Source organism: Manis pentadactyla, chromosome 12 (assembly GCF_030020395.1).
Source record: "Manis pentadactyla isolate mManPen7 chromosome 12, mManPen7.hap1, whole genome shotgun sequence".
In the NCBI taxonomy this organism is placed as follows: Eukaryota; Metazoa; Chordata; class Mammalia; order Pholidota; family Manidae; genus Manis; species Manis pentadactyla.
Genome location: NC_080030.1, coordinates 59,133,431 through 59,160,819, shown reverse-complemented (window position 1 = coordinate 59,160,819; position 27,389 = coordinate 59,133,431). Strand labels below are relative to the sequence as shown.

General features: G+C 38.5%; 1 protein-coding gene across 3 annotated transcripts in view; it reads left to right on the top strand.

The window, feature by feature from the left end:
- Positions 1 to 569: 569 nt before the first annotated feature.
- The window catches only part of AKAP7 (A-kinase anchoring protein 7), a 150,564-nt gene continuing 123,744 nt past the window's right edge, over positions 570 to 27,389 (top strand). Inside the window, exons 1-2 of one of the 3 annotated variants that reach the window (XM_036903789.2) lie at positions 570 to 2,835; positions 14,597 to 14,728. In XM_036903789.2, coding sequence (XP_036759684.2) covers positions 2,562 to 2,835; positions 14,597 to 14,728 — 406 coding nt within the window. In that variant the 5' untranslated portion in view covers positions 570 to 2,561. The remainder of the gene's footprint in view (positions 2,836 to 14,596; positions 14,729 to 27,389) is intronic. The other 2 variants (XM_036903788.2, XM_036903787.2) reach the window with 2 other exon arrangements.

Below are 27,389 nucleotides of genomic sequence, written 5' to 3'. Positions count from 1 at the left end.
CCGATCCAGCAGATAGGAGCTCCAAGGAGCTGGACAAAATATAAGTCTTTTGTAGGCAGAAGGCAATGGGAATAAGGAAGTTATACTAGGCAAAACATTGGGTTGGTTATTGCAAAGTTACTTTCTCTTAGGGATTGCAGGGGTCTCTCAGGCAGATTACCTAATTAGTGCTGATCAGGTGATTCTGAATTGACTGGTTTAAGATTCCATTTCTGGGAGAGTTGAAATGGCAATTAAGTTTCAGTGATAAAATGTGGGTTTAGCATAAGTGACTCCATTTTGGGTCTGTTTTCTTGTTAACAAAAGGAACATGCTCTCTAAATGAGCTCTTTAACTGGCACTACTCACCATTAAAACCAACATTCAACTATGTAAATTTAAAGATCAAATTGGCTTTATTCCATGATTCATGAATGGAGTAACATCCCTTCTAGCCAACAGAAAGGAGCTCTGGAGAGCTGCACAAAATGAGAGACTTTTATAAGCAGAAGGGACAGAGACAAGGAAAGAGCAGATTATATCACCTTTGTTTGGGGGACAGATGGGGTCTCTCAGGCAGATTACTTTGCTAGTGTTGGCCAGGAAATTCCAGATTTACAGGTTTAAGATTACATTCCTTTACTGCAAATAGGTTAGGTATTAAGTGTTGGTTTACTATCGTATGCCTTAGCATAAAATACTCCATTTGGGGCCTGTTGTCTCTTTTTTTAAACACCACTAAGCAGAGTGTAATGTGGAGGCTGAGGGAAGAATTGGTCTTCTCATTTATGAGAGTGTCATTCTGAGGACTGAGAGGACCCCCGCTGTGGGCAGGGGAACCACTAATCAGCTGGTGTCTGGGGATGACACAGGACTTCCTGGAAAGGAGAGTGGACTAGCAGAACCCAGTGACACAAGGGATAAGGATGCACAGCAGCGGAAAATTCATTAGTGATGCCAGACCCCCTTTTGAATCCCAGATGTATTTTGGAGGGATTTCTAGGGCTGGAGTTCTGGCAGGAGAGAGTGGGTTCATGTACCTATCAAGATTTACATATTAATGTTAATGTCAATTTTTAGCCTCAGGCTGGGGAAGCTTTAGGACAGTAGGAGTACTAAATATATTGGTTTTTTTGAAAACTTTTGGTTTTTTTTTTCTTTTTTGGCAAATCTGAGTATTTAAACAGATCTGATGCTTATAAAAATTTTATTCACTCATTCAACAACTACCCATAAGCACCCTTTATGCACTTGGGAATACAAAGACTTTAGAACCGCCGTTGTCTTCAGGCAGTGACTAGGAAATGTAAGGCACGTAAGGGTGTTTAGTTAGATCTGCTATGTAGCTAAGAGTTATACTAGTCTTCTGATACAGAAGAGGGGAAAACCTTTACAAATGGAAATTTATGTCACCTCCACAAAGTAAAATTTTTGCCTTCCTTTTAGGCAGAAAGGGAGAGGGCAGTTCTTTCCGTGTCTGTTGTTTCTCAGTTGCCTCCAGCCCGTAACAATCTTAACGCCAATGTAGCTTATTTGGGGGAGGCATCTTCTGATCCCCTTCAATGTTGGCATGGATTACTTTTTTGCAGATTTTAGTTTATTACTTATTGCAGTTACTCGTATTTCTGTGCATCAGATGACCAGCTCCTTGAGAAAAAGACCTTATTTAACTGTATTACCTCAGTACAGAGTAAATGTTGGCGGAACCTGGTGCACCTCTCTCATCAGCCCATAATTGCTGTGGGTACACAAATCAAATACTGCACTTGCTGGAATTATTTTAAAATCAAAGTAACAAGCTCTAGGACCTTGTGTATGGTCTTTATGCCAACTACTGTGGTTGTACCAAGGCCTTATTTGCTTCCGTCTCACTTTAGCCCGCTTTCAATGTGTTACTTGTAAAAGAGGCTACATTAATTTGAGAGATGCACCTAATCAATTTTCTTACTGCATAGCTTAACTTAAAAGAAAAATCCAGTAGAATTGCTCCAAGGTCAGAGGTTTTTTTTTTTTTTAATTAATTAAATTGCTCTTTCTCCCATTTTATTCACGTCACTGCTTTAATCTGCAAAAACCAGATGGTTTCCACTTGCAGGCATAAAACCGTTGTTAAAATTTCGAGACTGACTTCGCCACATTTTTAAGGTAGAGTAAATAAAATATCTAATTATACAGATGGACAAGGTCCCTTTCTTGTAATCTCACCGTTTCCAAACGTCGTTATCAGAAGTGTTTTGAAAGCTCTTGGGGAAACACCGGAGCCGGTGAGCCCGGGCGTGGGTCCTCCGGAGACCAAGGGGCATGGAATGCTTTCAGCTGGGTCCCACTGTCACCCATCAAAGCGTGGGACGTAAAGGGCTGCGTGACGGCAGTCACAGGGCCGCCACGGGCCGCAGGACCCCGCGGGAGGCAGGTCGAGGGCCGGGCATCCTAAAGCAGAGGGCGCCCGCAGCTCCCCGCGGCGCCCGGTCGCGGCTTCCCTCCGCCCTCCCTGAGCGAGGCCGGCGTCGCTCGCCCGAATCCGGGTCCCAGAGGCGCGTCGTGCCGGCCCCTTCCGCTGGCTCCGGACGCCAGGCCCGGGCATGCGGCTGCTGCGGCTGCTGCGGCTCCCGGGGCTCGGCGCCTCCGCGGGCCCGGCCGCCGCGGCCCGAGGCTCCGCCGCCCGCCGCGGCCCCCGCCCCCAAACGCCGCCCGCCGCCCGCCAGCCCCTGGCCCCACCCGGGCCTCCGCCTCTGCGGTCTCCGCCTCCCGCCCAGCCCGGAGCTGCGGCGCCCGCCCGTCGCCTGGCCGCCGCCGCCACCGCCGCCTGCCGAGACGCGCCCCCGAGCGCAGCCGCCATGGAGCGCCCCGGAGCCGGTGAGCCCGGGCGGCCCCGCGGGCCGGAAGGGGCGAGCGGAGCGCGATGTCACGCTCTCGGGTCTCTACTCCCTCCCGCAAAGCGGGACTGAGCGTAGCCCCGAGGAACGCAGTGCACCCGGGGCAGGATCAGTGCTCCTGTTCTGGTGCACGCACTGGGAGGCGACGGGGGAACCTACCCCAAGTTTCACTTTTGTTTTCCCCGTTCTAATCTTGTGACCCTTAGTTACAAAGTTCCTGTCTTGCACACACCCTCTTATTTTTATGGTCAACAAAGCCCGGGAAAATCCAGAGTGTTATCCTGTATCACAAACATTAAAGCCCTGAACCACCACTGCAAGTTATTTAACATTTTATTCTAGGTGTGGAAGTGACTAAACTAGCGCCAAATCTGTACTAGGGCCCAGAGTTAATTTGCAGTCTAGGTCAGCATTTCTGTGAACTGAGCTTTGTAAGTAGAGCGAGTTAAGAGCTAGACTTTAGGTGAAAGGGACCAAAAGTCAATTAGATAAAAGGTGCTCTTCTGTGAGATTTTTGTAGTATCAATGCATAAAAATAGATAAAAGGCATTAAAATGTTAAAATGAGTTATATAATAGCGGTTAACTAATAGTAAATATGTTTACAATTGTTATGGGAATGAAATGACCTAGATCTAGTGGGTTGGGGGTCTGAATTTTTTAGATGCCTTTATAAAGGAGAATGGATTGGAGATTGTCCAAGAGAAAGGAGTCACACCTCACGTCCTTTAGTGTGTGGACTACTGATTCAGGATACTGATAGCATTTCTGGGTCTTTTCCTTACTCATATTAACAGTTGAAGATGTTTTGGAGGTATTGTCTCCTTACATTCCTTTCACATATTACTCGTTTATTGTGTCCATTTGTCTTTAGTGTGTGTGGATTGTACTTGTGTTCTCTTTTTAAGAGGAGGAACCAAAAGCTTGGAGGTCAAGTGACTTGATGATCATACAGATTTATCTGGATGATAAGAAGCTGTTTTTATTTCATTTTATTTTATTTTGGCATCATTAATCTACAATTACATGAGCAACATTATGGTTACTAGACTCCCCCCATTATCAAGTCCCCACCACATACCCCATTAAAGTCACTGTTCATCAGCGTAGTAAGATGCTATAGAGTTACTACTTGTCTTCTCTGTGTTATACTGCCTTCCCCGTGCGCCACCCCTACATTATGTGTGCTAATCATAATGCCCCCTTTTCCCCCTTACCCCTCCCTTCCCACCCATCTTCCCCAGTCCCTTTCCCTTTGGTAACTGTTAGTCCATTCTTGGGTTCTGTGAGTCTGTTGCTGTTTTGTTCTTTCAGTTTTTGCTTTGTTCTTATACTCCACAGATGAAAAATCATTTGATACTTGTCTTTCTCCACCTGTCTTATTTCACTGAGCATAATACCCTCTAGCTCCATCCATGTTGTTACAAATGGTAGGATTTGTTTTCTTTTTATGGCTGAATAATATTCCATTGTGTATTTGTACCACATCTTCTTTATCCATTCATCTACTGATAGATACTTAGGTTGCTTCCATTTCTTGGCTATTGTAAATAGTGCAGCAATAAACATAGGGGTACATATGTCTTTTTCAAACTGGGTTGCTGCATTCTTTGGGTAAATTCCTAGAGGTGGAATTACTGGGTCAAATGGTATTTCTATTTTGAGCTTTTTGAGGACCCTCCATACTGCTTTCCACAATGGTTGAACTAATTTACATTCCCACCAGCAGTGTAGGAGGGTTCCGCTTTCTCCACAACCTCACTAATATTTGTTGTTGTTTGTCTTTTTGATGATGGCCATCCTAACTGGTATGAGGTAATATCTCATTGTGGTTTTAATTTGCATTTCTCTGATGATTAGCTATGTGGAGCATCTTCATGTGCCTGTTGGCCATCTGAATTTCTTCTTTGGAGAAGTGTCTGTTCATATCCTCTGCCCATTTTTTAATTGGATTATTTGCTTTTTTTGTTGTTGAGATGCATGAGCTCTTTGTATATTTTGGATGTCAACCCCTTATCGGATCTGTCATTTATGAATATATTCTCCCATACTGTAGGATGCCTTTTTGTTCTACTGATGGTGACCTTTGCTGTACAGAAGCTTTTTAGTTTGATATAGTCCCACTTGTTCATTTTTGCTTTTGTTTCCCTTGCCCGGGGAGATATGTTCATGAAGAAGTGGCTCATGTTTATGTCCTAGAGATTTTTGCCTATGTTTTTTCTAAGAGTTTTATGGTTTCATGACTTACATTCAGGTCTTTGATCCATTTTGAATTTACTTTTGTGTATGGGGTTAGACAATGATCCAGTTTCAGTCTCTTACATGTAGCTGTCCAATTTTGCCAACACCAGCTGTTGAAGGGCTGTCATTTCCCCATTGTATATCCATGGCTCCTTTATCGTATATTAATTGACCATATATGTTTGGGTTGATATCTGGACTCTCTATTCTGTTCCACTGGTCTGTGGCTCTGTTCTTGTGCCAGTACCACATTGTCTTGATTTCTGTAGCTTTGTAGTAGAGCTTGAAGTTGGGAAGCGAGATTCCCCCTGCTTTATTCTTCCTTCTCAGGATTACTTTGACTATTCAGGGTCTTTTGTGCTTCCATATGAATTTTAGAACTATTTGTTCCAGTTTGTTGAAGAATGCTGTTGGTATTTTGATAGGGATTGCATTGAATCTGTAGATTGCTTTAGGCAGGATGGCCATTTTGATAATATTAATTCTTCCTAGCCAAGAGCATGGGATGAATTTCCATTTATTAGTGTCCTCTTTAATTTCTCTTAAGAGTGTCTTGCAGTTTTCAGGGTATAGGTCTTTCGCTTCCTTGGTTAGGTTTATTCCTAGGTATTTTATTCTTTTTGATGCAATTGTGAATGCAATTGTTTTCCTGATTTCTCTTTCTGCTAGTTCATCATTAGTGTATAGGAATGCAACAGATTTCTGTGTATTGATTTTGTATCCTGCAACTTTGCTGAATTCAGATATTAGATCTAGTAGTTTGGGAGTGGATTCTTTAGGGTTTTTTATGTACAATATCATGTCATCTGCAAACAGTGACAGTTTGACTTCTTCCTTACCAATCTGGATGCCTTTTATTTCTTTGTGTTGTCTGACTGCCATGGCTAGGACCTCTAGTACTATGTTGAATAAAAGTGGGGAGAGTGGGCATCCTTGTTGTGTTCCCCATCTTAGGGGAAAAGCTTTCAGCTTCTCACTGTTAAGTATAATGTTGGCTGTGGGTTTGTCATATATGGCCTTTATTATGTTGAGGTACTTGCCTTCTATACTCATTTTGTTGAGAGTTTTTATCATGAGTGGATGTTGAATTTTGTCGAATGCTTTTTCAGCATCTGTGGAGATGATCATGTGGTTTTTGTCCTTCTTTTTGTTGATGTGGTGGATGATGTTGATGGATTTTCAAATGTTGTACCATTCTTGCATCCCTGAGATGAATCCCTTGATGGTGGTGTATGATCTTCTTGATGTATTTTTGAATTCGGTTTGCTAATATTTTGTTGAGTATTTTTGCATCTATGTTCATCAGGGATATTGGTCTGTAATTTTGTTTTTTTGTTGTATCTTTGCCTGGTTTTGGTATTAGAGTGATGCTGGCTTCATAGAATGGGTTTGGGAGTATACCCTCCTCTTCTATTTTTTGGAAAACTTTAAGGAGAATGGGTGTTATGTCTTCTCTAAATGTCTGATAAAATTCAGCGGTGAATCCAGATAAGATGCTGTTTTTAGTAGCTAAACCAGGAGTAGCCTGGATGGCATTGACCCTTTCCATTGGTTCTTGGGAATATATTTACTATGCTGTAACTCCGAGGAGAGGAAATCCTGGGGCAAAATACCTCTAAAATGGAAATCAGCCAAAGGGAGAAATAAAGTTTTAAAACCCGCTTATTGCTTACAAACTGTGGTCCAGGGCCATTTCTCTTTCCTGCTCTGGGAGAAGCTAGCCTGCCCTCCCCCTAACCTCTCAGGTGCAGATAAGCCCTTGGTTGCCCAGGAAATTACCCACTGATATGGAGATGAACTTCTCATCACCCCTGGAGGAACACCTGTTGATATGCAGATGTACTAAAGCCAAGCAAGATATTCTGGAAATATTACAATTTTACACCCATATGCATACCTAGTAGAGTGAATAGAAGAGCTCTTGTGCTTAGTAGTTGTATTTTATTATCCAAGTAGGAAACTTGCATTTTGTGGGACAAAGGGCAAACTGTCTATCCGTTTTTCCTCTCTTGGTCTTGGATGAAGTTATTTTCTGAAGTGCACATATGTTTGAATGTTGGTGTATATTTCATGTATGGTTTTATAAGGTATTTTAAGTGTATATGTTAGGCAGAAAGACAGATATGCGCTGGATGAAAAGAGGGTGCGGCCTACCAAGAACTTGGAGTTAATCAGATAAAGCCAGAGAACCAGAAAGGTTCTCAGAGTTAACGCCCTTTGCAATATGCTTTCATTCCATCTGCTCTGAATCTGGGCTGAGCTTGAGAACTGCTCTAGCTGATACAGGTGAGATAGGACAGAGACAAAGGTCAAGCATCATGATTAATTTTCCTAACAAATGTCAATATATAAATAGCATAATAAGAACAAGAGGGACTTATTTTAAGGCTAAGATTCCACTTTTGAAAGAGAATTGGGAAGGGTAATCAGCCAATGATTTCTCTTAAGGCAAGGCAAGCAGTCTTAACTGATGTGTTCCCAGTACTTGGGAGTGGCCACTATCTTAGAGAGGAACAAAAGGTTTGTCCTACAGAATTACGGAGAGGACTGGCTATAGACAATGGCGTATTGTCTCTCCCCAGAGATAGAATCATGAAATGAGACCACCTGACAAGCCTATGCACCCAACCCTTTACCTTTGCCCCATTCTTGAAAGCCTTAAAAGACAAAATCCTAAGCCCTTAAGCATGCCTCCTCTTCTCTGAGGTTGCCCATACTCCCCTTTCTTGGAGTGTGCATCTTTAAAAGACTTTTTATTGCTCAACTTACTACCCTTTGTCTCTGTGCTCTGTCACTTTGCTATTCCATCCTGTTGCCAGGCAGATGCATCTGGGGCAGTCTCCCTGCACACCGGTGAAACCTCAGTGTGGACGGGGGAGGGTTTTTGACTCTGAAGGAGACAGAATTCTCAAGCAGGTCAGATGAGTATAGGCAAGGAAGGAATTCATTAAAGCAAGGGCAGCAGGGAATGACAGCTGCCTTGTAGACAGAAGAGAACAGGAAAGTGTAGAGGGAAAGGGGGGAAGTTCTCTGCCTAGGGCAGATACCTTTGCCAACTCATAAAGTGAGGGTCACTTGGTGTCCGTGTCAGCTTAGATCTGCACTGTGGGGGAACTAACCCCTACCACCCCAGGATTTGGGGGAGCTGCAGAGCACGGGATGGAGTGAGATTATGTTCTGAGAACTTCCCAAAGAAAGGAGATTTTTCACGCAGGCTCCTGAAGCTGCAGTTCTATCCGGGTCACCCAGGCAAAGGGAACTTACATGCCCAAATCTGAGCTCTCAGAAGCCCCTCCTGCTTATCAAGATAAAGTGGAGACAGAGTGAAGACTTGGAAATAGAGTGAAATAGCAAAGAGAAAAAAATGCAATAATTTGAACAGTGAGAAAGCTTTATTTAAAAGTACACACTTAAAGATAGGACAGTGCTGGCATACTCAGAGGAGATGTACTGAAAGGCTGGGGATTCTGTCTTTTTAAGGCTTTCAAGGTGGGGCAAAGGTCCAAGGTGGGGTGGTTGGGGGTAGGCTTGACTTGTGGTCTCCTGATGTCTCTCTCTAGTGAAGGATACTATGTCCTCATTCACAGTCAGTCCTCTAGATAGTTCTTTACGATAAACTTAACACAAGGGATTTATTGATCGTGTTCTTCTCCAAAAGTGGTTACCCTCAAGCAGTGGAGACATATCAGTTAAGACTGCTTGCCCTGTTTAAGGTGGGTTGTCTGATTACTAAAGAATGTTAGGAATCTTCTCAACTCTCTACTTTTTAAAATGGAATCTTAGCTTTAAGATGGGGTCCCTCTTGTTCTTACTATACTGGTTATATCTTAGCATTTTTCATCATTGAACAGGAAAAGTTAATCATGATGCTTGTCCCATGTCCCTGTCCTACGTCAATTCCATTTTCCAGACTTCAAGCACAAGTCTTCACTTTGTCTTACTCCAGGTAAGCAAGTAAACCTTCCTTTATCTACCTGGCCTCTAGCCCATTCCTCTCTTGGAGTGTATTAAAATAAAACTTTCATTCTGCTTCACTACTGTGTCTCTGCCCTGCAACTCTTTGTTGCGGCGGGACAAGGACTGAGGAGAGCAAGCTCATCGCCCCAACAAACATATTGTTTTCTTATAAAAGTAATGTTAATTCTATTTAAAACATTTGAGTAGCAGAAACAGGGAAAATGTAAATTTATTGGGTACAGCTATATCAGTATTTAGAGATAATTTATATCCAAAGCCTTGTCCTATATAATTGTAGTCAGAAATTATCTGCATTGTTATATTTGCTTTTTAAAAGTCAGTATTTGTTGTAAGCTTTGTCGGCTGTGCAGTCTTCATAGCCATATTCTTAACTGGCCTCATTAAGCCATGTAATCTGAGGCATTTAAGTTGTTCCACTTTTTTTTCTTTCTTAAAGCATAGTGAACCTATGTCAGCATGTATGACACTCAGATATATCGGCTTCTGATCTAATGCCAGGTTGCTTTCTAAAGGATTGCCTCAGTTTGCAGTGTCATAAATTCTGTGATAAAAGGCAGTGGGTATGTTACTTAAAAGACAGATTTTGGCAGTAGAATGATTGGATTCAAATTCTAGCCCCAAGACAGCTGTAACCTTGGACAAGCTAATTGATTTGGCTCCTCTGTAAAATAATAGTATCTCCCAGATAGCTTGGTTGTGTGGATTAAGTGAGTTCCTATCTGTAACGTGCTTCTGGCTGTGCCTGGCTTATAGCAGGAGCCCAAATATTAGCTGTTTTTAGTAGTAGTGATAGTTGACCAGCTTCACCTCATCTTTATGTTATTAATGTACTTAGCAGCATTACTTTTATTTGGATTTGTACAAAAGACAGAGTATTATTTTTATTACAGTTTAGACCAAATTTTAAGTATTCAAAACAATCAATTTGTAGTTCTAAATGCTTTAAGGGTCAGTCATTTTAAGGCAGCTTTCTGAAAGCAAAATATTTATACCTTCTGTTAAAGAAAGTGCAGTTATAATGGGTGTGTTTAATTCGCGTCTGCCAGCCTTTGCCCAGACGCTAGCTCTGAGAGAATCGAAAGAAGGCTTTGCGGTTGAACCCTGTTGAGAGACACTGCTCCATGGAATGACCAGCTGTTCTTTCAAGAGTTATTGGAAGTAGTATTCTCTTTTTTCCTCAGTTCATCATTCAGATCTACAAAAATTGTTTCACTTATTCTGTAAGCTAATGGAGCAGAGTTTGTATTTCAAGTTCTAGATTTCTGTTGATTTTGACATAACATTTCATTCAAGAGTTTATATATGCTTTAACAAAATGGGCAGTGATGTTGAGCAAGTTTATTATGCTTCAATTTTCATTTTTATGTCAGTTGGGATAGTAGTACCCTTCCTTCATTTTTCCTGTGAAAAGGGAGATCTGATGGGCTGAAGCTGCTGTTAAACACCCAACATTTTTTCATGAACGTTGTAGCTTGAGTGTTTTTTTTTTTTAACCACTGCAAATGTATACTTACCTTTATCCAGTCATTCAGTCACAAAAGTATTTATCACCGACTGTGAGCTGAACACTGTGCTAGGCATTGAGGAACCAAAGGAGAGTAATCAGGGAACTTAAAGAACTTAGAGATCAATCATACTTACTGTAGGGCTGTAATTTTGAAAAGTGCCCCATTTCACTTTCAAAAGTTTCCCCGTTTGAGTGGTTGTCTTTCCAGTGGGTTTCAGCCCTGGGCAAGTTCACTATGGATTCAATGAGACCAAAGAAATGACAATGGAACATTTTTGGGGTGAAAGGGTTTGTATCCAACTTTACTCCCAGGGTGGCAGGCAGGTCAGTCACTAGAATCCCTTCCACTCAGAGCGAATCTGCTTGCAGCAAGCCGGTCTCTGCCTCTGGGCCTCTCTGCCCCCGCAGCCGTCTCGGTCTCTGCTCTCCTGCAGTTGTGACACTCTGTGTTGCCCACAATACTGGATGGAGCTGTTTATATAGAGTCAATAGCAATGTATTGCCTACACGTGTGTAGTGAGTGAGCCACCCAGGGCCAGGTGAGAATCCTGGCCATAGGAACCTTCACTTAATCCACAGTGGTATATTATATGGTCACTTTAGCTGTGAGTCTAATGGAGAAGACAGACAGGTGAACAGCTGTAACATGATGTTGCTCTGTGACCAGAGGAGCACTCGGTACCTGGAAGGAGCCTTGAGTACCTAACTCAGCCCTGGGCTGGGGATCAGGCAATTTTTACCCCATAGTAAACACCTGATCTCAGTTTTTACTTTTAAGTTGATTGTTCTTAACTGTTAACACAGTCTCTTAGTCTGGTGTAGAATCAAGGTATAGGAGAAGTGAAGGGGATCTTCTGGAGCAGTTGTTTTCAGACTTCCATTGCACATCAGAGTCACCCTCCTAGGATTTAAAAAGTGCTGAGGTCACCCTGATCTTCAGAGGTTCTGATTTAATTGGCCTGGGGATAGGATCCAGACGTTGGTAATTTTAAAAAGCTCAGATGATTCTAATGTGTGGCTAATATTTAGAATTTTGCAATTAGGACAAACTTGTCATCTAAGAGATGAGATAACTCCTGAGTCTAGAGAGTTCACCTGACTTGCCCCGCATCACACAGCTGGCTGGGTCAGCACAAGAATATCTGCCTGCTGATTTTTAGTCATAAACCCTTTCTGTTATAGCAGCCAGCTTGCCTTGCTTCAATACCTAAACGCCACTGTTACCACCAGTGTCACTGCGTGTGATTCTCCTTTTGGTGTAGCCAGAGTGAGCTGCATAGCACTTTGTCTTGCCAGTGGGGGATTCAGCCCCGGGCAAGTTCACTATGGATTCAATGTGACCAAAGAAATTGACAGCAAAACATTCTTTGGGGTGAAGGGGTTTATTACCCGGCTTGTTCTCCTGGCGGTAGGTCGCCTCTCTTCCTCCGCCCAGAGCACTGGGCTGAGCTCTCTATATAGTGCAATAGTAGCTTATTGCCCAAAGGTGTGGAAGCGGTAGCCTAGCAACTGGCCAGTTACATCATCAGGTGGTTTACGTTCAGTGAGGCTCCTGGCCATAGGAACCCCAGCTTCCCACACACTTGTTCTCCAACTGTTGTTGATTAATTGAGATCAAGATAAACTAGAAGTTAAACTACTTCAAGAACTTTTTTTTTGTTAAAAATGACTAAATTCATCATGCTACTTAATTCTTCCACTTGCCTTCAAAATGTGTTATTAGAGCCCACCCCATTCCACCCCATATTGCCAAGAACCAGTATATTTCCTAGTGGCACATGGACTTCGGAGCTCCAGTTAAGATATCAGTGTTAAATAAATGGGCCAATTTCATGTCACTAGGTTCTCCTCACCTCCCCAGCTTTATTGAGGTAGAATTGGTGTGGATGAAATGAAAGTTCTGTGGCCAGAATTCTCACCTGGCCCTGGTTGACTAGTTCACTACACGGGTGTGGGCAGTATGTCGTTATTGACTCTATAAAAAGAGCCCCGCCCAGTGCTGTGGTTGATATGATTGCATGGCTGCAAGGCTGCAGGAGAGCAGAGCAGAGGACGGCTGTGTGGGCAGAGAGGCCCGGAGGCAGAGACTGGCTTGTTGCGTGCAGACTCGCTCTGAGAGGACAGGATTCTAGTGATTGACCTGCCACCATGGAAATAAGGTTGGATATAAATCCTTTCACCCTAAGAACTTTCTACTGTCATTTCTTTGGTCACATGGAATCCACAGTGAACTTGCCCAGGGCTGAAACCCATTGGCAAGACAATTATTAAGTAAAATTGTGTGTATTTAAAGTGTATGTGATGATCTCATGTAAGTATACATTGTGAAATGATTACAACTGTTAAGTTAGCACATACATCACCTCACTAGCTGTCTTAAAACATTTTTTTGTGTGTGAGAATGCTTAAGATCTACTCTCAGCAAATTTCAAGTATGCAATACAATATTAATTATAGTCAGCATGGCATATGTTAGGACCTTAGAACTTAGGAAGTTTTTAGGTTAAGAATACAATAGAGAAAAGCAAAAATTGGGTTTATTTCACAATGTTGTAATATTCATTCAGCCTTGTGCATATTTAATTGCCCAAATACTCTTTGCTTACTTTGTAAGGGTAACCCACGTGGTAAATGATGGTCCTTTATGTGTAGCTGCATGTGGCCACAGGTACAAGCTATGTATTGATCTATTAAAACCTTTGAGTATAAACAGCATTTGTATTTTTCAGTGCAAGAGTAAAATGGAATGAAAACATACTTGTTCTTACGTATTTCACATAGTTGTGAGTTTATGATTAGACTCATTGTAAACTAACATTTGTTGGACACCTGTGTGCCAGGCATTCATACTTAATAAAATTTGAGCTATAATATAAATAGTAGCATTATTAAGATTGTACTGTCTTTTTTTTTTCTTCTGGCTTTTGTATTGAACATGACTAATTGATATACAAAAACAACAAAAAGGTTTGCTTTTATCTAGAAAATAGGTGTGTGTGTGAATAGTAGAGACTGATCAAACAGCAATAAAGTTTCAGATTTTTTTTTGATACATGTTAACTGTGATCTATCATGATAGTTATTAGGTTGTATGTTTTAAGTTATATTCTTAATGGAAATGTGTTTTTTAGGTATTATATTTGAATATAGAGGATTACAACAGAATGGAATAAATGACTTCTTTAATATCTTTAATGGAGGATTAGTCTTTAGTAAATACATAGGATAAGCATTTTATAAGTATCCCAGGGTTTTGTTCAGTCTCAGTTCAAACAACATTTGTGTCTGTCAATAAAACCTTGGGAAATAATGGTACTGGGGAGACCACCTACTGACAAATAGAGCAGTTAACTTTATCATTTTAAACAGACACCCTCTTCCCTTTATCCTCCACCCCAGACATATGATTGTTCCATGCATAGCAAAAAACAAACCAAACGAATGTGAAATGTGGCTTTAATATTGGTACATGCCCATGGGAAGGCTGTCAGGGAAACTAAGATCTTTTGCTTTTTAATCGTTGAATTTACAGAAAAGCATATTTAGAGCCATGTATATTTTAACTGAATTTCCAGTGTTAATGTGATAATGGAGAGAAAAATTTAAAAGTCTATATTGAAAAAGAAGTTCAGAACTTGTACAGCTGAGGACATGTGACATTATTTAAAAATAAACATAGAAAAGGTTGACAAAATGTTGGTTTTCAAAAGTTATAAAAAAATGTAACTTTAGAATTAGTATAGACAAAAGATCTTGAGTATTCCTAATTACCTCAGTGTTCATCAAACCTTGAGTACTGTTCAGAAAATTATTGAAGCGTTTAATATAAAATGCATTTGCACAAATGCAGAATATAGCATAAACAATACATATATTAAAGAGCTTTACAATGTATTTGGATACAAGTTGTAATATTTCTTAACATGTTAATTTATATTGAAATCATTAGAGTTGTTTGGGAAATGAGTTCAAAAATAAGTTAAATAATACATTTTTCTTTTTGTGATATGTTAAAGGAGAAATAAGTTCCAATGAGTGTGAAAACGTGTCAAGAGAAAAGGAAATGTCAGAAGAATTTGAGGACAATGCTATGGAGACTCTGGTAGATATGCCATTTGCTACAACAGATATTAAAGATGATTGTGAAAGTAAGTACTTTATTAAATATGTATTTAGAAGCAATGAATAGTAAAATTTAGTTATATATATATATATATGTATAATTTGTAATAAATTACTTCACCTTAAATACCATATTCTTGAGTTTGGGTTGTTAATAGTTATCAGTTGATATTCTATTGTCAAAACTATCACAGATAATATTAGGACATGTCTCACAAAATTTGGGGTCAGATAGGTCTGTAGTTCATAAACTACTTTTAGAAAACAATGCGTCAGAACATTTCATGGTTTATAACCTCCTTTTTTAATTCTTGTGTAGCTGCTGCTGTTGTCAGCAGTACCCAATCATCTAACAAATGTTTCCTGGTTATGTGAGCCAGACACTTTGCTAGGCCTTGGGAGGGTTACCAGTGGACAAGACAGACGTTATTCCTTTCCTCATGAAGCTCAACAGGCTAGTGTTGAAAACTGTTAAACTTTTAATCAATTATGCACTTATTAGATGGATTCAATCCCTGAGAGCTCCATTCCCAAACTTGAGAGAACCAGTGCTTGTGCTTACTTGATTGACAAGGAACCACCATAAAAGTCTAAATCTGAATTTCATGTCGTTGTAAAAACAATACTGTATGTGATGTTTGGGGCTACCTTTGCTGAAGTAAAACAAGATTTGCTTGTTGGATTGTGAGTAGGAAAATAAGGAAAACAATGTGTTCTGCCAATGTTTGACTACATACTCTGTGCCACTCTCTTTGTGGATTTACATAAAACCTGGCCGTGATTTGATATAGCTTTATCTTGGAGGCTTTATAAGAAATTATTTAGTTTAGTGTCTTCATTTTTGAAAAGAGAAAGTGAGATTCAGAGAAGTATACCAACTGAATTCATACAATTGAAAAGAACTAGTTATAATGTCTGTGATTTCTGATTTGTTAGTCATTTCTTTGATGTACATTAATTGGATGCCTGACAAATGCCAAGTACTATTGCCAGATATTGGGAATAATGAAACACATCATCAGGAAACCTGCAGCATCACTGGGAGCAGCTGTAATCCCATAAGATGCATGCCAGACAGGATGCTGTGGGAGTACATGGGAGGAGGATGTGATGGGGGCATCTAACCTGGATGTGGGGTAAGAGGGTGTCCTGGAAGACTTGCTGTAGGTTTGGTGAGATTAGAGGCCTGGTGGATAAATATGAACTATCAAGGAAAGTATGAACTTTCTTTTGTACTAACTGTCCTTGAACTTAACTGATCATCAGGATTTTCTGTAGAGTGATGTGAAAGTACATATTACTCTTTTCTACCTTTGGGTCAGGCCAAAGAAGCTTTATTTATTTAATTAATTAAGGTATCATTGGTATACAATCTTTTTTTTTTTTTATTGAAGGGTATTTGACACACAGTATTACATTAGTTTCAGGTGTACAACAGTGATTCAACATTTATATACAAGATAATTCTAGGTACCAGCTATCACCATACCAAGCTGTTACAATATTTTGACTATATTCCTTATGCTATACATTACATCCCGGTTACTTATTTATTTTACAATTGGAAGTGTGTATATATATTTTTGTGAGGCCATCTCTCATGTTTATTGATCAAATGGTTGTTAAGAACAATAAAATTCTGTATAGGGGGGTCAATACTCAATGCACAATCATTAATCCACCCCAAGCCTAATTTTCGTCAGTCTCTAATCTTCTGAGGCATAACGAACAAGTTCTTACATGGAGAACAAATTCTTACATAGTGAATAAGTTACATGGTGAACAGTACAAGGGCAGTCATCACAGAAGCTTTCGGTTTTGCTCATGCATTATGAACTATAAACAGTCAGTTCAAATATGAGTACTCATTTGATTTTTATACTTGATTTATATGTGGATACCACATTTCTCTCTTTATTATTATTATTTTTAATAAAATGCTGAAGTGGTAGGTAGATACAAGATAAAGGTAGAAAACATAGTTTAGTGTTGTAAGAGAGCAAATGTAGATGATCAGGTGTGTGCCTGTAGACTATGTGTTAATCCAAGCTAGACAAGGGCCATAAAACATCCACGTATGCAGAAGATTTCTCTCAAAACAGGGGGCGTGAGGTTCTAAGCCTCACCTCTGTTGATCCCCCTTTTTCTCACCTGATGGCCCCCCTGTGACTGTGCCTGTCTTAGGTTGTTCCTCCCTTGAGGAATCTTACCCGTCTCTGGCTAACCAGTCATCTTCTGGGGCCATACAGGGAAATGTTAAGTTGGTAAGAGAGAGAAGCCTTATTATTTGAAAAGGTTAGCTTTTTACTTCTTTGCATATTTATGCCCTGTGGCTTCTATGCTCATTGGTATACAATCTTATGAAGGCTTCACATGAGCAACATTGTGGTTACAACATTCACCCATATTATCAAGTCTCCCCACCCCCCATTACAGTCACTGTCCATCAACGTAGTAAGATGCTATAGAGTCAATACTTGTCTTCTCCGTGCTATACTCAGGCCAAAGAACCTTAAGAATCTCTTTTTAAAACATCCTGTGTGATTCTGGTGCTCAGCCTTTCTCAGAAACCACATTGCTGTCTATCTCATTGTCTTATACAGTGAACCTGATTTGTATTTTGGGGAGGTGTAATGAGGGAGGTACACTAAACATGTATTAAATGTCTGGTAATTTGTTAATCCGTTTTTCCCATTCTATCATCCAAGAGGAAAAGGAAGGACAAAGAGGTGTTTGCTCAGTCAGGGCACGGGTTTCCCATCTTTCCCTTTACAGCTAGCCTGTAAAGGACAGCTTTTGTGGGGTTCACAGCTACTAGAGAAACCTTCATCTGAAGAATTAGTATACCTGTTCAGAAGAAAAAGAACCTTTGGAAATGAGAGGCAAGAATAGCAAGGATTTAATCATGATTTCCTCTTAATTCCCTATTTTTTGAGTAAATAAAATGAATATATCTAAGACATGAAATCACTTATTTACTTTTTTTTTTTTTTTTTTTTTTAGGGCATCTCTCATATTTATTGATCAAATGGTTGTTAACAACAATAAAATTCTGTATAGGGGAGTCAATGCACTTATTTACTTTTATTGGAGAAAAGTTGCTAAGTTTATATTGGCTTCAGATGTACAGCATACTGACTCAGTAATCGTATACATTACTAGATGCTTGCTACGGTAAGTGTAGTTACCTCCTATCACCATACCAAGATACCGCATTGTTATTGGTTATATTCTGTACATTGTACTTCCATTCCTATGACTAACTTATTTTACAATTTGTAGTGTGTACCTCTTTATCCCTTTCACCTATTTCACCCATAATCACTTCTTTCTGATTTCATTACTCTAATTTGGATATAAAATACAGAAGAATTTTTCTGAATAGTCATGCCTATGTGCACATGATGGGCATCTCTCTCCACACTTCTTCCCTCTGAGCCCTGTTTCAGTCTCTGAATCATTCCCTGCATAAGATACATTGAAACGAGGTGAACCGTGTTCACCATTCCAGCAGTAGGTACTTCCAGTTTATGTATAGCTTGCATGTAGCTAACTTGTGTGAACATACAGCTTGTACTTGGGATTGAGAGTGGGATGCCGCACGAATCCCAGAGAGCAAATAGTGTTTTTGTAGCTGCTATATTCTTGTAGTTTCACTGGTGAGGAGAAACAGTGTCAACTGGGCCCAGAAAGAAGGAATGGGATGTGTCTGCAGCTCTGCAGTGCTTGTCTGCTCCGAATGGCCTCCCTGCTTTTTCAGAGGATGGGCATTGGGAAGATTGGCTCATCCTTCATACAAATAGGGTCTGTTCTCTGCAGTATATGGTGTTTCTTACCAAAGAAATGATGTTATTTGTGTAAGTTAGGGGCTTAGGTCAGCCCAGAAGTCCATTTTTATCTTTAAAGTATTGTATCACTTTTTGATATTTCAGACTTGGTGAGTTAAAAATTTTTGTGGGTTGAGTCTCCAAACCACCATGTATATTACTTCTGTGGGAAAATAAATTTCAAGCTCCAGCTTACAGTCAGTGTGGTATAACAAAACATAAAACGTGTGTTTTAAGTTTTGGTTATTTCATTTTCTACTGGTGTGACCTGGGACAGTTTACTGAGTGAGCTGGGCTTCTTCAACTGAAACGTGGTTATTCCCTCCTGTTTACCTCACAGCATTGCTGTACAGATCAAAAGAGGTAGTGGGTAAGACGGCCATTAAAAATCTACAATAATATATAAATGCTATTTATTAGAGCTTTGAAACATATCCCTTAGTTATTTGGAGACAACTTGTTCTCTGTCATTTTTCTGATGCACTTACACTCTAAGGAACAGACACTACAATTCTTTGCCAACCACAAGCTATTAACTAGTCATTGTGAAGTGAGATTTTTCTAGAAACGTACAAAAACTGGGAGTTTTGTTGCCAGCCCTTAAATGTAAGATATAGTAATGGTGTTTGTGTCCCAAACACAGGGTAATTGGTTTGTGGCTCGAGTGGACTCAATGTGGTTTTCCCTCCCATTTAGTAACATGGGAATCTCATTGGTCTGTTGGCTCCGTGGGAGACAGCAGCCTTACCCTCCCCAAGGTGCAGCTTGTTGCTTTTGGTCAGTGAAGATCTTGAGTTAACTGCCAAGAAATTCTTGCTGCTAGAAATCCTGGCAGAGCAATGAGGAAAGTAGTGCTAACAAGAAGACTTCTGCAAGAAGGAGAATCCTTGCCACTAAGAAAACTATTCTCCAAACGTTTGGCTCAGTTGTCAACTGTGTTGTTAACCTCTGTTGTGGGTGCAGTATCATGATTAGGTGTTGTGTGGTCTGGTTGGCTGAAATGGGCTTTTAATTTTTTTTGTTTCATTTTTGAGAAGAGACTGTTTTAAATAGAATTGTACATTAGACTATGAAATGTATTAGAACATTGTTAGAATTAAATATAAAACATTAGAATTGTGTATTAGACAAATACAGAATAAAAATGTAGAAATTTTTAAATATAAATATTAATGATAAAATATCCAAATGTATGTACAAAAGAAGATCCTTTAAAAATGTTGAGGAAGCAATACTATCTGAGCTGTGCCTTTTAACCCCGTAGGTTGGGCATGTTCTTGAAGAAAACCAGCTTTCGTGAGTTGTTGACCTGGACCTGGTTGGGCCTTTCCTTTTAACAAGGTGGAGTGTCATTGGTCAGTTGGTCAGAAACCTAGTAAACCATCCAGAGAATGTTTGAGGTTGCTGTGAGTCCTGCCTCTGAAAGCTGAATGGGAGTCTGCAATGGGGAGTCATTCTGTTGATACTAATAGCTTAGTAAGCTTCCTACAGAGTGTGGATTTGTGGAAGGCTGACTCTATTCTCTTAAGAGAATCACAGTCCTTAACTATCATGCCACATTTAAATCAAATCAAGATTTAAATTAAATTAAATCAAGATTCAAAGTAAAATATTTGAGGTTTTTTCTTTAGTCATGTCTTTCCTAAGTGTGGAATTCAGTTCTCATGTAGATATTACCATTCATGTTTTACCTCACATAGAATTCTACCTTGTAATGATCGAAGATTTTAGAGTTAATGGGAAATTCTCATTTTGTTACCTATTTATTAGCTAATATTATTAAGCCATATTTAAAAAAATTTTTTGACACTTAAGCATTTTAAAATATCAATTGAAACTTAACCTTTACCTGAAAAAATTTTTCATAGACAAATGCTATGTCAGCTAAAGATTGAATCTCAATGCCTGGTATAGTAAGTGATTACCCTGAATCAGTTTTAAAAGAGGATAAATTATGTTCTGTATCTTCTCTGTAATTGATTAGAGAAGCATGTGATACATATTCCAGATTTTATTATGAAAGGGCTTAACGCAAATATTTGTCCCAAATAATACAGAGGGTTGATACCTTTTTCCTTGTTTTTTTAAAAAAAGAAAACAAAAATAGAAAAGCCCAATAGATAATATTGATTAAATCAACACCTATTTATTGAGTACCTGCTGTGTACCAAATACAGTTATTGGTGTTGGGCAAAGGATGTAGAAGACAAAATTCAGTTAGTAAACAAATATATGGAAAGTTACTTAACTTCGTAAGTATCAAAGGATGCACATTAAAATATAATTCTAACATAAAATTGTCAGTATCTTTTAAAAATAATACTCAGATGGTATGTTTACATTGCTTTTGACAATGTATTGTTATAGTCCTTTTAGAATGGAGTTCGTTAGGATCTCCAGCAATGTTTATACATGGGGTAAAGCCACTCATGGGAGTCCTAATATGAGGACATAGTCTTACTTGTTGAGAAAATTTTTAGTCATAAATATGTGTTTCAGTGTCTTTTAGGTAGCAAAAATATCGGGGAAAAAATTCCAAATATCCAAGATTACAGAGTGGTTGAATAGGCTCTACTAGTGCTTTAAGTTACATATTATTCAATGATATATTATAAAAATAGTATTTCTGAAAACTATAATAGGGAACATTTCCTATATAAAACACAAAGTGAAAGTGTAGGGGAAAAATGTATGTGCTGTTTGTTTACAGTTGGTGTAAATACTTTATGTGATCTGTCACCAAAATTCATAGTAGTTGTGTTAAGATAGGTTTATGAGCAATTTTTTTGTTTCTCTAATCTTCAAATTTTATGAGTATTTTTGATTCTTATGAAAAAAATACAATTACAATTTCAAAATGTTGTTAAAAGCTTGCTCTTAAGGGTATAAAATAAGCTTCATTGATTCAGTTAGTGGAGAGCTGGGTAAATTCATTCCTCTTTGATCCCGTCCACTAAGGTATTACTAATACTGTTATACTGTGCTGTGGAGTCAAACTGTCAAGGTTCAAAATTGCTCCTGCATTGCCTTGTTGTATATTTTGAGCAAGTGTCTAGGTTCAATTTCATTATATATATAGAACTGACATAAAAATTATAAGTTATCTCATAGGAATTGCTGGAAGGATCAACTCCTTAACCATGTACAGTCCTTACGACAGTGTGTGGCACAGAACTAGGTTCTGTAAATTTTTATTTTAATCTCACCAATGCTTTATGCCTAAATATATTTGCTAACTTAAATATTTTTAAAAATTTACTCCTTGAGAGCAGTGTTTTATAATAATATTATTGAGTGCATCCAGCACATTTCTAAATGCTTTAAATTTTCTTAATCCTCACAGAAACTCAATGAGGGTGTACAATTACTTTTTTTTTTTTTTGACAGGGCATCTCTCATATTTATTGATCATATGGTTGTTAACTACAATAAAATTATGTATAGGGGACTCAATGCACAATCATTAATCAACCCCAAGCCTAATTCTCAACAGTCTCCAATCTTCTGAAGTATGACGAACAAGTTCTTACATGGTGAACAAGTTCTTACATGGTGAACAAGTTCTTACATGGTGAACAGTGCAAGGACAGTCATCACAGAAACTTTCGGTTTTGATCACGCATCATGAACTATAAATAATCAGGTCAATTATGATTATTCGTTTGATTTTTATACTTGATTTATATGTGAATCCCACATTTCTCCCTTATTATTATTATTATTTTTTAAATAAAATGCTGGAGTGGTAGGTACATGCAAGATAAAGGTAGAAAACAGTTTAGTGCTGTAAGAGGGCAAATGTAGATGATCAGGTGTGTGCCTGTAGACTAAGTATTAATCCAAGCTAGACAAGGGCAACAAAACATCCACGGATGCAGAAGATTTCTCTCAAAACAGGGGGCGTGAGGTTCTAAGCCTCACCTCTGTTGATCCCCAATTTCTCACCTGATGGCCCCCCTGCGACTGTGCCTGTCTTAGGTTGTTCCTCCCTTGAGGAATCTTACCCGTCTCTGGCTAACCAGTCATCTTCCGGGGTACAATTACTTTTTTTAAAGAAAGTTTTAATAATTTTCCAAAGATTATTCAGATAAGGGGGAATAATTCTATGAAATATAGGAGGTGATATTCTAAGTCGTATAACTAAGAAGTTTTGAGAGTTTTTACTTCAAAGATTTTGTCTGCTTAAGTTAACAACAACAAAAAAAATCAAAACAAAATCTAGTTCATTCTCAGCCTCTAGGCTAAGAGCAAGTGTGAAAACATTCCACCAACAATAGTAGATAGACTATGTAGTTAATTTAATTTATCCCATAATTCATTTTGTTGTAATTTCTTGAGGGAATAAATGAAACTTTAGGAAAAATTAGATAATTTATATAAAATGACATGTGGTGCTTTAGGTAAAAAAACAAATGCATAGATCGGAGAGTTACAGCCTTTTTGAACAAGACCAGATTCATTAGAGCACGTTAAAATGGCTCCTGAAATCATTATGAAAATTTAACAAGTGTAATAAATTAAATTTATGAGATGGATTTACAAGCTCTACTGTAACTGATTATTTTTTTTTTCTTTTTTGCTAAAGAATAAAGTTTAATCCAGGAAAGTTCCAGGGTATGTGGCCAAAGCTTTACATATTTTATTTCTATGATTACTGATCTTTAATCTTTTTATTGGTAAAAGGATAGTACATGAATATTTTGCTCATTATATTTTTATATAAATTAACTAAAAAGAATTAATAGTAGATTGTATTTTAGAACTTAGATTATGAATTCAAAGTTGGAAATATATGAAATTCAGTAAGGAAAAAAGGCGTTTTGATAGTCTGGCCATACAAATAAACTTTACAAATAAAAGACAAAGAAGATATGCAAACAAGAGAGAAGAGATATAGGCCTCAGTGTGTAACAGGTTGGCTGTAAATCAGCAGAACTCACTGAATTAAAAAAAAAATCCAAACATTTTATAAGGGTGAATAAAATTGGACTATAGCAATAAATTCTCATAGGGTTCTTTTCCTTTTTTGCCCAGCTCTCATTAGATAATTTTAAACTTTGCCTAACAAAAGAAAATTTTAGATTATCCAATTCAAAGGAAAGTTTGTTACTGATAAGATTAGAGAAAACTAAGAGAATTTAGAAAAACTCTGAACTGTTTATTTTTACCAAGTGTGGTTGTGTTTCGAATTGGGATTTTCCACTGTGTCATTCTCATGATACCATAATTGTTAGAGTTGTTAACAATATATCGTAACTACTACTTTTAGAGATTATAATTTTCCTTCTTTCAATGTCTGCAAAATGGATTTGTGGCATGTTTGAAATTGGAAAAATAAGTTGCTACAGAGAGGAGCACAATTTAGTTTCAAACTGATAAGATACAAAGCAACCTAAAATGCTGAAAGCCTGGGGGTCTTTTAAGTACTATGTGACTAAATCTGTACTTCTTAATATTCTTCATATTGAGAAAAATGCAGCAAAAATGATTCTGTCTTATGTTCACAGTAAGGAATATATTTTGAATTGCTACCCACTACATGTGTATGCTAAAAACTCAAATTTCATGAGGCAATACTTAATATTTACCATAAGCAATGTACTGTCTATATTACTTATGTTCCATTCCATGCCACCCCACTGCATTCCTTTCCATTTTAATTTTTTAAAAAGTGCTTTTTTAATTATAATCTAAGTTGAATCCATAACCCACTGGTTGATACTTGCAGATTGTAAAAGAAAAACTAGACTATAGGTTCAGGATTCTCTGTCTACTATGTTAATTTTGAGATGAAATAAAGTTATAAATGCAGCTGGATTGTTAGTTTGGACACCACTGAGCATTTAATTTTTGTCCTTGATGTTTCAAATATACTGGTAGCTGAGATTAGGAGGCTTGATACACTTTAGGAATATTGGCAAGAAGTTGCAGAAGTGTTTTGAATTTCCTATTGGGTGATATCAGGAGGCATATAGTGTTTGGTTTCTTCCTTTTTTGTGATGTTAAGAATGATCAGTGGCCTCCCATCTTGTCCCTGTTAGTTCTCCAACAGCTTTCCATCTGTTGGATAATCCATTGGTGTTCTTTGGGTTGATCCATTAGTCTGTTAAGGGTTTCAAAATGGTGATACTCTAACACCATCCTTTGCATTTATTAGCTGAAAATTTCTATAAAGAACTTTAATTTATTTCCCATATAACTATTTGATTATAAGGAAACAGGTTACATGCTTGACTTTTTTCCTTTGTTATCATCAGATTTTTAGAATAATGGTTCTTTAGACTCCTCCAAAGGTGACCTATGAGTTTTTTATTTTAACTTTTCTTTTGAGTATTATTATGAAGTAATGGATCAAAACATACTTAGTGTACCTCACACCATTAAAGTTACTTGATGCTCAAATTGTCCCACCTTTGGCCAGTAGGGGGACTTTCAAATTGACCCTAGAGACCGTCTCACATGGAATTAGGAGTCTGAATTTCTAGGTTACTCTAGTGTATTCTATGCCTCCAACATACAATCAGTTATTTCTTTAAGAAATGGCCAGCTTTTAAAATTCTGAGATAAATGAAGTAGCTTGGTGGAAAGATGCTTGTTGGAAGACTAATCTTTGGGTCAGTGCCCTTTTTGCTATAAAGTGCTGCCTCTGAAGGAATTGAAACAGACACTGCTAGTTGCCTTGTCAGCAGCCCTTCCTCCTCCCCTTTTCCTTTTGTAGATTCCTTTTTCTACCTCGGCATAGATTGATAACCTACAGGTACTTACTATTCCAGCTTCCTGTGCTGCCTGGTTAGTCCTCTGTCCTGATTGGGACGATGGCATATAAGGGAAAGGATGCTGGGAGCTTACTTAGAACTGGTTTGTAATTTTACTTAAAAAATGGGTGTTTTGCTTTTGAATTTTTTTCAATATTTAACTAAAAAAAAACCTGACAGGTCTTCATTTTCTATATTCATAGAGGGTACAAAGTGGTCTGGATAATGAAAAGCAGTGGATCACTGTTTGTTTACAAATCATCTGTTTTTGGGATCCCCTAAGTAATCTTAGCAGATACAGATTTATCTCCCTAATTATGTTTAGCTTTGGGTGATATAAAATAATTATAATAGTAAGAGTGCTTAGTTTGTATCAGGAGATAGTAATAGAAGCTAATAATTTAAATTTTAAATATGTGCTCGGTGTGTGTGAAATGGCATCATTTTAATCACATTAATCATTAGGCATATCATGAGATATGTAGTAGTAAAATGGATGAATAGACACGCCAGGTAATTTTGTCTTAACTGAACAATACAGTTAGGTCATCTGGCTCTTAATTCCTCCCTATCTTCTTGGTCTCACAAATATATGTTAGTCCTAGAAAGAAAGCATGTCTATTTCCACAAACCCTTTTGCTGGAGTCCAGCTCCAGCGAGTCCAGGAGTCCCTGAAGGGTGAACGGCATCAGCGACTGAATGAATGAGGACACAGACACTAGCAAAGGCTGAGCCTGGCCTTTAATGCAAAGTAACAGTTTGATTATATACTCTTTGATTACATAAAGTAAAGTACAGATATTAATCATTTAATTGACACATAGCACGGTTACATGAGTTTGGAAAATGAGATTAACTCAGTTGGCAGATCTTGGCAGTTAACTTGTTTCTAAGTAAGATTTGGTCTTAGTTATTGTGGCCAGAAAATCTTATAAAGGTTAGGTAGGTGCCAGACTCTTGGTTTCTTTACAGATGACCATTTAAAGCTCACTATTTTATTGTTTTTATGTAGGGCCCTCATTCTTTCATAGCTGTACTCCCATTCCTCATCTCCAGTAGGAAAGAAAGAGGCTCTCTCTAAAAGGACACGATGACTTTTTGGCAGGCAGGGACAAATTTTATGGACTGTGCCTCGGACCCATTTTCAGTAAGACTTATGATGGAGATTTTTCTCATCTGGAGTTAGGTAATGCCCTGTTCTCATTTCTTTTATAGTTTGCCAGGCTGTTCTCTGGCTGGCTAGCCACAGAATATCATTTGTTCTCTGTACCCACCTGTCACCATTAATTATCGAATATGTTATTTGGAGGCCATGTAGGGGTGGGAGAAGGGACCTTGACCCAGGCAAACTTTCCATATCTTTTTTCCCATAAACTTGGGTCCAGTGCTCATGGGGTCTCACTTTCTCATCATCGGGGGTAGTCACAAGGGCAGTAATGATTTTTTCCAATTTCCTTTAGGGCCAGTACCTAAAATTGTCAGGGAGAATTGGATATGGCCTCTTCCTAAAGGGGCAACTTGAATTGAAACCAAAATAAGCAAATTTATTAGGAGGGACATTTTCAGCAGGAGGGATATCAGGGTTGCTCCTCTGGGAAGGCCACTGTGCAGTCCCTGCCATCTGACTGCCTGGACTGTGTCATCAGGCTGGCGGTTCAGACTGGCTCCCGACACCCTTTGTTTTTAAATTTTGAACATGCTCTACTGTATTTCCTAGAAGTTAACATTAAAGTATTATTTGTGACATTTATTTGAAAATTGTTTATTATTGATATTTTGAAGTACAACAGAAAAACAATTACTTAGGCTGTTTGGTTTTGTGTCTGATAGTAACTACTTATGCAGAATTTCAATAGAGAAGAAGTTTGATCTAGTAGGAAGTACACTGGAAGGAGAGACTTAAAAGACTTTGTGAGTCTTAAAATATTAAAAAAAATTTTCTGCTCTTCTGTTTCATCATATGTAAAATAAGGAGTTTTGTTACAAGAGGCTTGCCTGTGCACACAGACATTGTGCTATTGGTTGAACTCAGACTTTTCCCACAGTCCTTCTTAAGGCATTGTGGGCAGGTGGTCACCAAGGACCCTTGACTCCCTAGGTGAAAT